The sequence below is a fragment of the Sceloporus occidentalis genome, unplaced genomic scaffold (genome assembly GCF_023333645.1).
Source record: "Sceloporus occidentalis isolate IW3139 unplaced genomic scaffold, rSceOcc1.0.p SCAF_3, whole genome shotgun sequence".
NCBI lineage: Eukaryota > Metazoa > Chordata > Lepidosauria > Squamata > Phrynosomatidae > Sceloporus > Sceloporus occidentalis.
In genome coordinates, this window is record NW_028316983.1 from 72,266,638 (window position 1) to 72,283,070 (window position 16,433).

The 16,433-nt window shown below is 46.7% G+C and overlaps 2 protein-coding genes across 9 annotated transcripts in view; one reads left to right on the forward strand and one right to left on the reverse strand.

The window, feature by feature from the left end:
* ARMH1 (armadillo like helical domain containing 1) overlaps nt 1-13,928 on the forward strand; it is a 30,366-nt gene extending 16,438 nt beyond the window's left edge. For 3 of the 5 annotated variants that reach the window (XM_089515009.1, XM_089515008.1, XM_089515010.1), the window contains 6 exons: nt 843-965; nt 1,499-1,571; nt 3,103-3,232; nt 3,726-3,803; nt 12,735-12,849; nt 13,461-13,928. In XM_089515009.1, coding sequence (XP_089371135.1) covers nt 843-965; nt 1,499-1,571; nt 3,103-3,232; nt 3,726-3,803; nt 12,735-12,849; nt 13,461-13,534 — 593 coding nt within the window. In that variant the 3' untranslated portion in view covers nt 13,535-13,928. Of the gene's footprint in view, nt 1-842; nt 966-1,498; nt 1,572-3,102; nt 3,233-3,725; nt 3,804-5,220; nt 5,511-12,734; nt 12,850-13,460 lie in introns of those variants that run through there. The other 2 variants (XR_016280445.1, XM_089515011.1) reach the window with 2 other exon arrangements.
* Nucleotides 13,929-13,937: 9 nt separating this feature from the next.
* Nucleotides 13,938-16,433, reverse strand: part of KIF2C (kinesin family member 2C) — a 36,409-nt gene continuing 33,913 nt past the window's right edge. For all 4 annotated transcript variants that reach the window (XM_089515001.1, XM_089514998.1, XM_089514999.1 and 1 more), the window contains exon 21: nt 13,938-16,077. In XM_089515001.1, the coding sequence (XP_089371127.1) occupies nt 15,983-16,077 (95 nt within the window). In that variant the 3' untranslated portion in view covers nt 13,938-15,982. The remainder of the gene's footprint in view (nt 16,078-16,433) is intronic.

Below are 16,433 nucleotides of genomic sequence, written 5' to 3' on the forward strand. Positions count from 1 at the left end.
TTGCTGAGGAGCCAGACTAAAAATGTCAAACAGCTATGTATGGTTGTGAAAGCTGGACAGTGAAGAAAACTGATAGGAAGAAAATCATCTTTTGCCTCCCTCCCCCCACCCAAATGTGGTTGCTAGAGTTCTGTAGATGCTGTGGGCTAAGTCTGAACTCTCACTAGAAGAGAACTAAACCGAGAGTATTGTACTTTGGCCATATCATGAGAAGACATGGGTCACTAGAAAATATAATAACATATAGTAAAGTAGAACACAGTAGGAAATGAGGAAGAACACACTCCAGATGGATAGACTGAAATTAAAAAGTCACAATCCTGAGTCGGCAAACCTGAGCAGAGTAGTTGATGATACAGCAACTGAGAAGTCTCTCATTTATAGGGTTGCATACCAAAGTACAGTGCACCCGCGTTATACGAGGCTTTGAGCTTACGCACAAAGCTGCGTAGAGCCATGCAGGAGCGCATGGGGTGCAAAGGGCGGCACGTCCCATTCAAATTAATGGGTTGTGCACCCATGGCGCGAGCGTGCCACCACACCGCCACGTGCACGAGCCCCATTCACTTGAATGGGGCTCAAGCATACGCGATATTTGGCTTACGCGGGGGGGAGGTCTGGAATAGATCCCCACGTAAGCCAAGGGCACACTGTATACCTGATGGTTGTTAACAATTCTGCCTTAGCACACAACATACCCAGACATAAATGGAGCAGAAGCTACCACTTTGTCCCTCAAAGTCTCTAAGAAATACTGTAGTTTGCACTGTGAAAGAGGAGCTGTTTGAGTACTGTGTGTTTCATGTGACAAAGAATCAACATTGATATTTACTTCCTTCCAGCAATTCAACTGATCAAGGACCTTATGTCGTATGACGTACGGCCAAGAGTCTTACAAGGATTAGTAGAACTATTGAAGCCATCAAGACAGGAGACTGCCAAAATGCAAGCCAAGATCTTGGAAGGTGAAATTCTCAAACACTGCCAATTTAAACCTGGTTGTAAAGATGATACACACTATCTTTACGTTTGCCTTCCTATTTCTTTTGCATTATTTGTATGTTGGGGGAGGGAAGGAATCTTCCCTATCACAAGTAGCATGCCAAACCCAAATTTAAATTCAAACTTTTCTCTCACTAATGTAACCTTCCTCCTTACTCTTAAACCTGATAATCTCCAAATTTGTATGTATAGGGTCTTTGGGTATAACAGATGAGCACTGACAGCTAAAAAACAGTTTCTGTCCACCACTGGTTTCAGAAATTAGAGCCTGGAAAACAGACTTCAAGGCAAAATCCCTTGCTTCCTTGTCTCATCTGTGAAATGGCAATTGAAAGATGGTGGTCTAAGGCAGATGGTGGTCAGAGGCAGAATTTATATGGATTTTCTTTGGGAATCTAGTTTCCTCAAATCTTTTGACCAATTTTTTTAGCAAAACTGAAGGGGCTGAGAATTTATGAATCATAGAACTTATCCCTTTATTGTTTCCCAAATTCAGAAGAAGGCACATTGGATCTGATGGAGTCCTTGCCTGCATATGTTCAGCAAGCTGCTGCAGCAAAAGCAATTGGGTAAGAGATCATAATGGGTTATGAAACCACTTGCCAAAACACTGAAACAAACTGTGAGCAGCATTGTTAGTTCAGTTTGGAGTAGGCAGCCAACACATGCAATATTAATAGTGGCTTACTTATTGTGTGAAATCGGCCCCAGGGCAGTCCAGACAGGAGCAGATTATACACTGCCCTTCACTGCTGCTGAGGCTCACAAACATGTTTTATGCATTTTTGGTATATCACAGAGGACCGGAGTAATGTAGCTAACATTATTTTCCCAGTCATATTGATCAGTGTTGGGGGTATATCTAATCAAGGGCACTACTTATATAATTTGTTGTTATGGTACTGGAATATGTGAAGGCCATAGGTGTGACAACTTTGGCTAACTGTGAAGATGCAGTTAACATTCTTAGAAAGTACTCAATTATTTAGACCAGCAGCAATTTGGAAAGTCAAGGACAGTAAGGCCTTCCTGGATCCCACCATTCTGAATAATTACTAGCTAGTCTCTAACATTTCATTCTTGGTCAAGGTTCTGGAGCCTGTGGTGGCCTCCTAGCTCCTGGGGTTTCTGGATGAGAGAGATTATCGAGGGGGGGGAAGGAAGGAGGGTTGCTGCATTAGAGCCAAGCATTGGTGGTGATGGATTTCACAGTGGGCAAAAGGAGCAAGATTTGGGTGCACACAAGGGCATGTTCATTCCTCACTCTCCAACCTCTCCCCTCCACATCTTCTCTGAAAGTATTCTTCTTTCATGCCCCAATTTCTACAATATTCTTGAAGCCCATAGAGCTCCCAGAAAGGACTAGTGTAAGCAGTATTAAACAAAGCTTCCTAAGAGGGAATCAGGACTTCTGCATTACAAGTCAGATGAGCATTCCTAGAAGTGGCATCCTCCAATGTGGGGGTGGCAGCTGGGGTTGAGGCTGCATGGCTCTGAATGACTCATGGAAGGGGCACTAAACGCCACGTAGCTGGTCCTAACAAAGCACATGCATCTGGTGGGTGATTTCAGGGCAAGCTTCAAATGAGGCTTAAGAAGATTTTTTGGATGTTACCCTACCATATCTATTGTGGATGAAAAAAGAGGAGATAATAGAGCAGAGAGTTAGGTGGTGATTTCAATAGGGTGATGAAGTAAAATAAGGGGAAAGATTATAAAGAATAAGGAGGAAAACATGAAGGAGATATAACCTGGTGAAGGCAAAGGTAAAACTGGAGGAAACATGTAATCTTGCCTCTTCCGGTCTTCTTTATTGCATACAAAGGATATATCAAACAGATCACTGATGAGCTACTTTTGTACACCTCCAAAAATACAGCCTTTTCACTTCTGCTTTCCTAATTGCTGCTTTACATGTGTTGAATTGGACCCAACCACCTTATTTTTCTGATAATGCATTTAGGCATGAAAACCAACAATGCAGCAATTAAGAACTATCAAGCAATTATTAAAGGTGCAATGCAACTTAAATCTCTGGGATACGCCCTGTACTCTGTCTCTGTTCTCCCACCACTGATCTGATTAACACTCACTTCACAGAATTCTGGCCCAAGACTCCAGAGAGATGGCAGAGGAGCTGCTCTTCTTGAATGTGGTACATGGCCTTATGTGTGCCATGGGCAACAAAGATCACACCAACTGCCAGAGGCAGGCAAGCATCACACTAGAGGCAAGTGGCTTTAGAGTCTAGGGAATTACATCTGGATGCTTCTGATTCCTTCTTGAAAGATTAAGTGATGGCTTGGTAGACTGGATAGGACCAGCAAAGGTTAGTGGATGAAACCAAAGGGCAATAAGATCACACTAGTGATATAGTGTTTAGAATTTAGGATGTATGGTTTAGTAATAGTGGAAAGGTGACTGTTGTCTGTAACAGAGAAGGAACTGCCTCCAAATAAGCCAGAAAGTTATACCTCTGCAAAACCAGATTTCACCATTAAGAAACTTCTCACTTGAATACACCAGCTGATGTGAGATGGTGAGGATGGAAACGACTTAGGGAGTCCTCACTCCTCATAAAGATTTTGGAAGAATGACGGAAAAAACAGAACAAGGTGTTATGTAATCTGAATAATAAATCCTAGAATATTGAGTCTTATTGCCCTGTTTCTTAGATAGCAGCATTACTTTAATTTTCCTTTAAAACTGTTGTTTCCTTGCAGTACTTTGTACAGAATTTCATAGTGGTTGAGAATCATGTAAAAGCAGCCATGGGAGAAAAATTGTTCCAGCTCTTTATGGTATGTATTACCTGTGCTTTCTAAACAACATTTGTTTGATGGAACCCTTGGGTCTAAGGTACAGGTATATTTTCTGAACACAATAAGTAAACATTCCCAATTTCCAGAAGAGTGGCCTCTCTCCAAAAATGGTATCATGATAACAATTGCATTTCAGAGTTTTACACAAGAGTGCTGTCTCATACATCCAATTGCTCAATGGTACAATCCAGTACAACTGGCTTTAGCCCAGTGGTTTTGGATTACAGATAATTTATCTGTCCCTGCCCAGATAAGTATCATTTTATCCTCTTTCTCAATAGATCTAGTTAGACATGTACCTGAAAGAAAATTAGGCATTTATCTGAACATAAGTTCAGGGCAATGGTGTAACCCTTACTACTCTATCATCCCTGTTTTATGTTATTACTTAGGTACCACATCATCTGTATTCTTATCTTGAAGGGAAGGGCCTTAGCTCAATAGTACACATCCTTTGCATGCAGAAGGTCACCAGTTCCATCTCTGACATTGCCAATTCTATCTTGGAAAAACCCCTGGAGAAACAACAACAGTCACTGTAAATATATGCACACACATGGCCTGATTGATTAATATAATTATGCAATGACAAAAGGAGGATTATGAGACAGCTTCTTGTTTTTCTAATTTATAAGTTTATGTTGCAGAAGCAATGTTTTAAAAGCATTTTGGAAGGCTAGCTATGTAACATCTATAGTTAGTTCTTATTTGTTAACACATTCAAAATAATTCTAAAAAGTTGATAAAGCAGGACTGCTGTCTACAAAAGTTCTACTGAATGTTCTTTTAGCTTCTACTTGCTTAATAATCTAGTTTTAACACTCATTTGTCAGCTAAACCGTAACCCTCTAACTCAAAAGTGGAGAAAGTATGCTGCTCAAAATCCCCACCATCTCCCTTGTGTTGTGTTTTAGTCTTGTTTCAGAAAAATTGCTGTTAATGGCTTCCTTGAACCTTTTTATTAACCATGCCTGATAGCATCCTCTTGTAGGTGATCCTGTATTTTTTAATCTGTGGTATATTAGGAACTGTTTACCTATTATTCTCGATTTGTGTGCAGCCTTTGACACTGTGAATCACTGTCTCCTAGTTGATATACTTTCTGAGCTCAGGTTCTCGGACCCTGTTCTTGATTGGTTTAAATCTTATTTGTCAGATAGATGTTTTGCAGTGGTCACGGGTGGTCAGACTTCGTCCTCTGTTCCGTTATCTGTTGGAGTTCCCTAGGGCTCTGTTTTGGGTCCCCTACTGTTCTCTCTTTACACATTGTCCCTAGGAAAACTTATCAGCTCTTTTGATTTTTCCTATTATCTGTATGCCAATGACACTCAGCTGTATCTTTCCACCCCTGACCTTTCTCCAAGGCTTGAACAGCAAGTTTCATCTTGTCTTACAGCTGTCTCGCAGTGGGTGCGCCATCAGCGTTTGAAGCTCAACATGTCCACGGCAGAGCTTCTTGTCTTTTCACCTAAGTCCACCCTTCAATACTCCTTTTCTGTTTCTGTTGATGACATCTCTATTCGACTGGTCCAGGAAGCCCGCAGTCTTGGTTTCATTTTTTATTTTTCCCTGTCATGTATCCCCCAGATCCAGGCCACAGCCAAGGCCTGTAAATTCTTTCTCTACAATATTGCTAAAATCCGTCCATTTTTTTCAGCCTCTATTGCCAAGACTCTAGTCCCCGCTCTGGTCATCTCACGATGGCAGGGCTTCCTCTCTATTGTTCAGAGAAGCGTTCCCAGGCATTATGTGATTGTTTATCTGATTGTTATCTGACATTTGATTTGATAGTTTATGTTTTTTAATTTGTTGCCTGCTTATTTTTATCTAATTCTTTTTTGTAGTATTTTATATGTATTTTGTAAAATGTACACCATTGGCAGGTTTCAATTTTATTGTTTGTATGTACAGTACTGTGTAAATCTACAGCGCTATATAAATAATAATAATAATAATAATAACAACAACAACCTAATCAGGAAAAAAAAGAGGTAAAGTCATTCAGTTGTCATAACATTTAGCCTTTAGTTGTTTCTTAGCATTGTTTTAAGATCGCTCACTGTTTTGGCAACGGCTGAGGGAAAGACAGGTTGCTTACCTGTAACAGTATTTCTTCGAGTGGTCATCTGCGAATACATACAAATGGGTTTTACTGCGCCTGCGCAGTGCTGCTCGGAACCTTCTGGAATCACTGGGCAGAGTTAACTCTGCAACATATTGAAACTTTTTGGCGGTAACTCCGCCCACCCGTTATAAGGCCCCTGCCTTCCCGCTCTTTTCCCCAGTTCCGCAATTTTTCCGCCAAGCAGGCGATGGAGAGAGCCAATGAGAGCAGGACACTGAGGGGACGGACGGGTGGGATTTGTATGTATTCGCAGATGACCACTCGAAGAAATACTGTTACAGGTAAGCAACCTGTCCTTCTTCTTCGTGGTCTCTGCGAATCATACAAATGGGTTTAGACTGACAAGCTAAGGTATACGGCGGAGGGAGTGTCCTGAGACCAAAGCTATGGTAAACCAAAGGTACATTTATTGCAATAAACACCTTGAACCATCAGAGTCAGTCGTCTTGTTCATGCACAAAACAAATAGCAAAAACTTTGCTAAACCTGAGAAGGAAACAGAGGTCATGCAAGACCGATCCCATGGGATTTGTGCAAACTAACATTCGACAAAGTGTTAAACAGTGTCAACTGCACAACACAAAAATACCAGCAGTGCAATCAATGCAACTCTGAAACCAACACAGCCCTCCCGAAAGCTGCGTCTCGGATGGCTCTGGTGTCCAACCTATAGTGCTTAATAAAAGTCAGTGGTTGGGACCAGACAGCAGCCTTACAGACATCCTCCAAAGGAATCCCCGAGAGGAATGCGGAGGACGCTGACATTGCCCTTGTGGAGTGAGACCGAACCCTGCCAGGGAGAGGCTTGCCTATCAGTTCATAGCAGAGGTGGATGGTACCAGCCACCCATTTGGACAACCTCTGCGCAGACACAGGCAACCCCTTCTTCGGTACCGAGTAGCACTGGAAGAGTCTCTCAGATCGACTGAAGGCAGCAGTTCTGTCCAGGTAAAAGGCCAGTGCCCTCCTGACATCAAGAGAGTGCAGGCGCCGCTCCTCATCCGACGTAGGATTGGATGCGAGAGTGGGCAACACAATGTCCTGGCACATGTGGAAAGCAGACACTACCTTCGGCAGGAAAGTAATATCCGTACGGAGGACCACCTTGTCCTTGTGGAACCTCAGGAATGGTTGGTCCCTACGTAACGCACAGAGTTCGCCCGCACAGCGGGCAGAGGTGATGGCCACAAGAAAAGCGGTTTTCCAAGTCAATAGTCTCAAGTCCGCTGTGGCCATCGGTTCAAAGGGCTTGGATTGGAGGGCGGACAATACCGACTCCAAGCCGGCGTAGGTACCGACACAGGAGGATAAAGGTTTGCACAACCCTTCAGGAACCCCTTCACCAAGGGGTCTTTGAAGAAAGAAACCCTCCCCCCGAACTGGTATTTGGCACAGATGGCAGACAGGTAGCATTTGATGGATGTGAGAGACAGCCCTCCATCCAAAAGTGCCATCAGGAACTCCAACACCACTGGAGTGGACACCTGTGTAGGAGACAAGCCCTTCTGGTCAAGGAAGAGGCAAAATCTCCTCCATTTCAGGGCATAGGAGCGCTGGGTGGAAGGTTTCCTCGCAGCCAGGATCACCGCCCTCACCGACTCCGGCAAGGTAGTCAGCGCCGAATCCTCCAAGCCACCAGCGGCAGGCTCTCGATGTCGGGGTGGAGAATTCGACCGTCCTGGATCGAAAGCAGGTCCGGGCGAGGGTCGAGCCGGAGGAAGCATCTCCTGGAGAGGTGGAGAAGGGATGCGAACCACGGCTGTCTCGGCCACCACGGGGTGATCAGGATCGCATGCGAGCGGTCCGTAGTCATCTTGGAAACCACTCTGATGATGAGAGGGAACGGAGGGAAGGCGTAGAGGAGCTCCCCCGTCCAGAGGAAAGCGAATGCGTCTCCGAGGGATCCGTCCATCCGCTTCCTGGAGCAGAACTGGGGACAGTGGCTGTTCCAGCTGGTCGCGAAGAGGTCGATCCGGGGGGTTCCCCACCGATCGAAGAGGTCGCTGACCGTCTCGGGATGGAGCCTCCACTCGTGGCACACCGATGAAGATCTGCTGAGGCGGTCTGCCAGTTCGTTGTCTTCCCCGGGAAGGTGAATCGCTTGGAGGAGGACGCGTCTCTGGATGCACCAATCCCAGATGCGGAGTGTGAGATCGAGCAAAGTCCTGGATTTGGTACCACCTTGCTTGTTGATGTAGTACATCACGGTGGTGTTGTCCGTCCTGAGGAGGACCACTCTCCCCGAGACAGCAAACTCGAATGCCCTCAAAGCCTTTTCCACTGCAAGCATCTCCAAGGCGTTGATGTGGAGGCGCTTGTCTTGTGCGGACCACCTGTCTTTGACGACAAGGTCGAGCAGGTGGGCGCCCCATCCCTCCAGGGATGCATCGGTTGTCAAAGTCAGCTGTGCCTGGGGCTGATGGAAGGGCATCCCGGTGCAGACTTTGGAGCTGTCTAACCACCATCTGAGGGAAGCGGCCACCGGTCTCGGTACCGTGAGCCACTTTGAAGGCGGGTCCTCCAACGGGGAGAAGACGGAGAGGAACCAGGCTTGGAGAGGTCGAAGACGAAGTCTTGCCCAGGGGGTGACGAATGTCGTCGACGCCATGTGACCCAGGGCGACTTGGACATCTCTGGCTCTCACCCTTCTGTGGGAGATGCACGGCCTGAGGGATGTTGTCAGGGCCTGAAACCGGTCCGAAGGGAGAAAAGCTAGGCAGTTCTCGGAGTCGAGGACAGCTCCGATGAACTTGACCCGCCTGGTCGGCGTAAAGTGGGACTTTTCCCTGTTGACGACCAGCCCGAGGGAGTCCAGGAGGCGCAAGGTGAATGAGACTGCCTCCTGCAGCTTGTCTTGGGATTCGGCTGCGAACAGCCAGTCGTCCAGGTAGGGAAAGACCATGAAGCCCTTCTGGTGAAGGTATGCCACCACCGGTGCCATGCACTTCGTGAAGACTCGTGGAGCCGTGGCCAAGCCGAAAGGAAGCACGTTGTAGTGATACGAATCGGAGCCGACAGCGAAGGCGAGGAATCTCCGGTGGGACTGTCGGATCCCGATGTGGAAGTAGGCATCCTTCAGGTCGACGGTCGCGAACCACAGGCCCTGGTGGAGCAGAGGTAGAATGGAAGCCAAGGTTACCATTCGGAAGCGACGGTAGTCAAGGAACAAGTTCAATTGTCTCAAGTCCAGGATGGGCCTGATGCCCCCATCCGCTTTCGGTACCGTGAAGTACCTGGAAAAAAAGGCCCGAGAACACTGGTCGGGCGGCAAAGAGGAGATTGCCCCCTTTGCAAGCAAGGTGCGCACTTCGTCGAGGAGGGTGTCCGAGGGGGGAGTGGACATAAAGGCTCCAGTTGGAGGGAGCTCTTGGAACTCGAGGGCATAACCCCTACGGACGATGTCGAGAACCCACGAGTCCGATGTTACAGAGGCCCAGGTGTTAACAAAGGGCCTCAAGATGTCCAAAAAGAAGAGGGGTGAAGGGGAGACGAAGCGCGCTGCGTCCCTTCAGGCTCTCTTCTTCCCCTGGTCGGTGTCCTGCCGGCGGGACTTGCGATACCGGGGCGGGAAGTTGCGACGGCCAGAGGAGGAGGAAGACTGTGAGGGGAAGCGCTGCCTCTGAGAGCCCTGCTGCTGGGGCTGTCGGTCCCGGGAGAAGGTCCCCTGTGACTGACCTTGTGGCTGCCACGGGCGCTGACGCTTCCGGAACGGAGAAGCCGGTGCCGAGGACATGCCGTGTTTCTTCGCCGCCGCCTTCATCCTAAACTTGCGGTTTAGGCGGTCGTCGGTCTCGGCGTGGAAAAGGCCGGTTCCGTCGATCGGCATGTCCTCGATGGCAGCCCTGACCGTCGGGTTGAGGTCGGAGGCCCTCAGCCAAGCATGGCGCCGAAGAGCCATGGAAGCTGACATGGCCCTCCTGGAGCAGTCCACCAGATTTCTGGAAGTGGTGATTAGCCAGCTTCCGATAGAGTGTGCCTCGTCCCTGATCTCTACCAGCTGCCTCTGGATGTCGTCTGGGACGTCCGGGATGAGGGGGGAGATCCGTTCCATGAGGGTCTGGATGTAGGCCCCCATGCAAGCGGTGTAGTTGGCGGCCTTGACCCCAAGAGCCGACGCCGAGTACGCCTTCTTGGCCAGTCCGTCCACCTTCTTCGCCTCCCGGTCGACAGGAGAGGTGGCCTGCTTCGGGACGAAGCTGTGTTGGGCTCCCTTGACGATGGCAGAGTTCGGCCGGGGGTGTTCGGCCAGCCAAGGACAACTCGCCGGGGCAACCCTATAGAGCGACTCAACCTTGCGGGAGGGTGCCGATAGGGCGGCCGGAGAGTCCCAGGACCTCTTCACGATGGTCTGAAGAGAGGGGAGGAGAGGCAGGCACGGCGGAGTGGGGACTCGTCCATGCACCCGACGCTCAACCGGGTCCTCGGCGTCGTCCACTGCGGATGCGAGCTCGATGTCGAGGGCCCTCGCCATCTTGACCACGTGCTCCGTGAAGGACCTGACGTCGTCCGACGGAGAAGACGGCTCCGGGTTGTGCATCCTCTGAGGGGAGGCCGAACCTGAGAGGACATCCTCGTCCGAGGGCGCCCCCGAGGGTAGCAGCGGCTCGTCTTCAGAGTCCAGGTCGGAGGAGAGAGGATCCGTCACTCTGACCTGGGATCTTGGGCGGGTTGGAGCGAAGTCGACCGAAGACCGGGAGCGTCTGCGGGGTGGAGACAGCGACCTCTCACGTCTACGGGGTGGAGACGGCGACCTCTCGTAGACCGACACGGTCGGGACCGATGTGGACGGGTTGGACCGGTCTGCGGGATGGGGGTTCAGTTTGGTGAACTCCCTCAAGGCTCTGTCCTCTGGGACCGACATGTAGTAGCAGCGCGACTGCACGTCGTAGAAGAGGTCCGGAAAGTCTTGTCCGTGGGGCAAGTCGTCCTCATCATCTGTTGCCGGGTGGGAGGGCGACCAATGCTCCGGGGAGCGAGGAGGTGCGGTGTCATCCGTTCCGCGGATGAAATCCATGGTCGGAGGAGGCAGAGGTGTGTCCGGTACCGGGGTCCCTTGGTCTACCGGTGTCGGCCCCTGGTCGCGGGGAGCTGACGGAGCGGGAGCGCGAGCCTGTTTGGAGGGGGAGCGCTTCCTCTCCTTTGCCCTCGGTGGGTCGGTGGTGGTTCGATCCTTGGAGGGCTTTGCCTTCTTAGGGGCAGGATCACGACCAGCCTCATCGTGGCGCCTCTTCTTCCCATGCCTGGGAGGCTCCTCCGATGGGAAGAACGGGTTGTCCGGGAGATCCAGGATGACAGCAGCCGCTGTCGACGACGAAGGCCTCGGGGACCTCGTCCCTTGCACCGGCTCGGTCCGCTCCTTAGGTGCCGCATGGCGCGATGCCTTGGACGCCTTGGAGGACGAAGGCGAGGCCAGATGGACCCCCGGCTCGGTAGCCTCCTTCGAACGGGAGCCCTCTGATCCCTTCTTCGGTTTGGAGGCCCGTTCGGTACCCTCAGACCCCGATGACTTATGGGGGCGCTTGGAGGGTTTGTCGGTGGCGCTGGGCGGTTTGGAGCCACGGCCCACGTCGGAGGGCTTGTCAGTGGCGCTGGGCAGTTTGGAGCCACGGGCCACGTCAGAGGTGGTGGAAGGAGTCCCGGCCGGGACACACACCACGCTGGAGACGGCAACTCTCCCCGATCCCACGCTGGAGACACTTGCCCGAGAAGATGAAGCGGGGGGCGCCAAAGGTGGGACAGAAGAAGACCGCGAACCTCCCTCCTGCACTTTCCCCAGGGCGATCGCCGAAGTGAGCCGGGACTCACAGTTCTTGCGAGCCTGAGAGGAGAGGGATCCGCAGAGCGTGCAGGCCTTGGGGTCGTGGTTCGGTCCAAGGCACAACAGGCAGGAGGAGTGCGGGTCCTGGACGGGGACCTTGCCCTTACAGATGTCGCACTTCTTAAAAGGCGCAGGCATCTCCGAAATCGTCAAAGCCGATGAGAAATCCGAAAAAACGAGGTCAACAGTCCGAAGGTCCGAAGTTACCAGGGGCGGGAGACAAAGAATGGTCAAGAATACAGTCCGAGGTCAAAAACGAAAGTGATTCCTAGCAAGCGAAGCAAGCGAAAGTTCCCTGAAGCAGCTAGCGCGGCGGAAAAAAGGAACTGGGGAAAAGAGCGGGAAGGCAGGGGCCTTATAATGGGTGGGCGGAGTTACCGCCAAAAAGTTTCAATATGTTGCAGAGTTAACTCTGCCCAGTGATTCCAGAAGGTTCCGAGCAGCACTGCGCAGGCGCAGTAAAACCCATTTGTATGATTCGCAGAGACCACGAAGAAGAAGTAAGATTATCCCTCCCCAATACTTGGATAGTTTTGTCTGGTATGTGCGCTACAATCAACACAGCCTAGACCCTTATACCATTCTGATTTTGGTTAAATTAACCAAAGCATAAAATTTTGCCCATTCCAGGCTTATTTTTATGCAAAATATAGCAGCTGAAATGTAGCAAGAGTAGTTATGCATCAATGGGGCATAGTAAACAAGCAGCAATCTCATAAAGGTGAGTTCAATTTCCTTAGAAACTTTTTAAAGTGGTTTTTCTAGCAAAAATAATTCACACATTTGGTTGAATGTCACAGCGATGCACTATCAAGTGGTGATTGTGTATATCAACCAGCTTTCTACTCTGTCTTTAGAAATCCTAGCATCTTAATAGAGAGATGACCATGGTTCCAGACAGGTGCCAAGCATCTAACAGAAAGTACCCCCTTTAATTTCTGAATGTTTCATCTTTATTTCATTCCAGCAAGATGCTACAAACTTGTACTTGAATATGGATGCTGTACAAGCTGATATCCTGGCCACTAATATAGTTAACATGCCAGCAGAATTTTTGGCTAAAGCAAAAATGGAATGGGCAGGTATGTTCACTGCAGCTTTGGGCCACATATCTCTGGAGTACTATCTGTGATGGCATTTTATGTGACACTTTTACAAAGGAATGAGAATTCTAATTTAGACATAGTAGATATTAAGACACAGAATTGGGTGGCAGCTTTATCTCAGAGCTGACATACTGTGTCTTAAGTGTAGCTGATATATATTATATCTTAAAATATTTAACTTCTACAGCAAAACTCCAGGTGCAATGTATTTTTTCTTATACCCTGAACAACCTTGTAATCTAGGCTGAGTAGTCTTAATGCACCATTGTACCCAATATACTGCATTGGCTTTCTAGAGGATTTTGATTATGTTAATAGGGTTGGGCTCTCCGTATTAACCATCCATGGCTTGAAAATATTCAAAAAAATATAAATTCCCAAAACAAAGCTTGATTTTGCAATTTTATATATAAGGGACACCATTTTACTACACCATTGTATTTAATGGAACTTGAGCATCCACAGATTTTGATATCCATGGGGGGAGGGGGTGTGGAACCAAACCCCAGCAGATACCAAGGACCCTCTGTATGTATGACATATTGCCTAAGCATTTTGATGGCATATGACTCCTTTTCTACCCCTAGAAAAAGAATCAAGCCCTGAAGAGGAACTGCTGACTGAAGATAGTAATATATCTCCTCAACCAGATACCTTGTAACTGCACCTTGTTCCCCTATTGGGCTATAATGTCAATTTTCTTCTTGTTTTTTCCATGAGTCCCATATATTCAGATTCCTTGTGCCTTTCTGGATCCTTACCATTCATCCCTGTGAAAAATATGTGAATGTCTATGTGACTGCAGTACAATGTGAGTTCCAAATGCTTTATAGCAGATGAATTCTAGTCCTACTTGCCTTTCTCAGTTCTGAAATACACCTAAGATTATTAACATCAAATGTCATGTACAGTACAGCTGGATCATTGTTTCCAGAACCACAGCCCCAACCTAACTTTTGTTACTGATGTGACCACTTACATATTTGCCTTGAGTTCCTAGAAGATGTGATACCCATGTGAGAAATAAAATACAGTATTGCTATTTTATTTACTAAAAGGTCATGCTTTCAAATGTAACATTTCAAATGTGTAGATTCAGCTGTTCAGACATTCAAACAGATGTTTATTTCCCTGTACTTTCTCTTCTACTGTAAGTTCAGAACCCTACAACCAACAAATTGTTGGTTCCAGAGTAGTCCTATCAGTACATTTTGAGTTGTACTGTTAGAATGAAGTGGCCCAATTAAACCACACTTAGCTAATTCCTACAATTCCCTTTGTAAAAATTGGGCCAAAAGAAAGGAAATCTGATCTCAGAGACGGACACAGCTGCTTTTTGGTAGGTTTTTTCTTTCAGAATTACAACTGTCAGATATTTTCTTCTAAGCACATAGATGGGTGAATTTGGGAAAGAAGAATAAACTATATGCCAGATTTCAATACCAGGTTAATATTTGTAAGTTTATACATAGACTAACAATTTGGATTCTTATCTCTTTACTTATGTGTTGGGTTGTGATAAATTGATATGCACAATGCACTTGATTTTGAAAGTGTGTATAGATTTATGACAACCCAGCACATTGGCTACAATCTTTAAAACTATTTAATTAATTGTTGGTTTCACAACCTCTACGTCAGCCTTCCAAGCATTCTAAGTCTGAAGTGACATAATTAATCAACATAAAATCAGTAACTTCACTCTTGCATACACAGTTAGGTGTCAGTTATCTAAAAGCAAAAGGTAGGGTTTTTTTAAATGGAATTCAGAATGGACAAACTATGCTAGTGAGTAAAATAAACAAGAAACATCACTTTCTAAGTCTTGATATAGGTCAGCTTTCTTCTGGGGTGGGGGATCATCCATCTCTGCTGTCATGGTCATTGATTCCAACAACACTGCTCCAGATGTAGTGGCAGAAGAGAACAGGTGTTCCTGATGTGTCTTGATATATCCTTTCAGCCACTACCACCACTGCAACTGCAATGACAGTGGAGTTTTCCATGACCAACCCCACCCACCACCAAAGAACTTCATTGGCAGAGAGGGAAGTGTGAAATATCCAGTAGCCTTTCAGCCACCCTCTACAATAATCTAGGTTTGCTTCTTTAATATCAATGCATGGAACTTGGAAATAATGGAAGATGCTGGATGGGAAAGGGAGTTCTATGTGTCTACAGAGTGTTCTTCTTCTGCCATGGATATAGCTTTTTTTTGTTAACATACAAAGTTATGTATGCTCACCCATCCCATACAGGACTACATTTTATGAATGTAATATTGTTAATTTGGAAAAGTTTAGACACAGCAACTCCAAAAAGAAAGCTGCTATTGGGAATGGGAATGGTTATTTTTTGCTTTTGATTTTAAGCAGATCTGGCCAGTCTTTTAAAATCTAAATTTGGGTGTCAGTCACACTGTGCTGGGAAGTAGAGGGACAAAAGAAAAACAAAGCAAGAATAAATTAGGTGAAGCTCTTTAAAAACCTAAGTGAAGAAAAAACAATGGAATGCTCCGAGGTTTCCTCATTCCATTGGCAGGTTTCATAGAAGAGTGCTGCTCAAAACTGCCTCCCTGTAGAAAGATCTCTGGTGCATAAATGTTACAATGGATCTCTTTCCACAGGGAGTAATTATCCATTAGGATCTGTCACATTTCCACAAGTAAGAAAAACCATTAGTGCCCTTTTAATACAGAACTTAATAATGTCAGAAAGATTTATTTAAACAGATTTAGTTACTGTTTCCTCCCTATTAAAAATGTACACAACAGCAAATCCAGTTTAAGATTCACTGGACTACATTCAATTTAGACATTCAAAACACATTTCACAAAAGATTTTCTGTACACTAGAAATATACACGTTTACCAAATAATACTAAAGCACCCACCCTGTGTAGCTTTCAGTATTGAAAAAGATGAGAAGCAATCCCAGAAATATCACATTCTGATAGAACACTTGTCTCCTGTCTGCATCACAGGTAGCATTCCCTGCAAAAAATAGGGACCCCCCTCCTCAAACCAGAGGCTGAATCTTGGATTGCATTTAAAATACATTAACACCAAACCAGAGAAGTGACAGGTAAATGGAGAAGGGAAAGATTCATTTTAACAATTGGGTGGCTGCTGAAGTTGTTTCTTATTCAGGTGCTTGCTAGCTTGTTCTTCCATCTGCATGGCAAGGGTTAGTTCTTCCAAAGTCTCTGCAACAGAAGGGGAGGAAAGAGACACAGAAAATGTACAAATCAACACATGGCTCACAAAACATAGGCAAGTAAATCACAAGCCACTAAATCTCAAAATATCTGCAACTTATGCAAGACATATCGGTAACATATAAAAAGCAACATTACCCATATAACTCATTTCAGTCTATGTGATACTTATGGTATGTGTGTGTGTGTGGGGGGGGGGTCAGTATAATCATATTTACCTGCAGGTATCTTAGAATTTGTGTACACCCATGAGAAACTAGTAGAAGAAAAAGCCCAAAGCTAGTTCACCAATCTATTTCTAACAGGAGAAAGGTGGCTTCATAAAATCAACACACAAAGAAGTG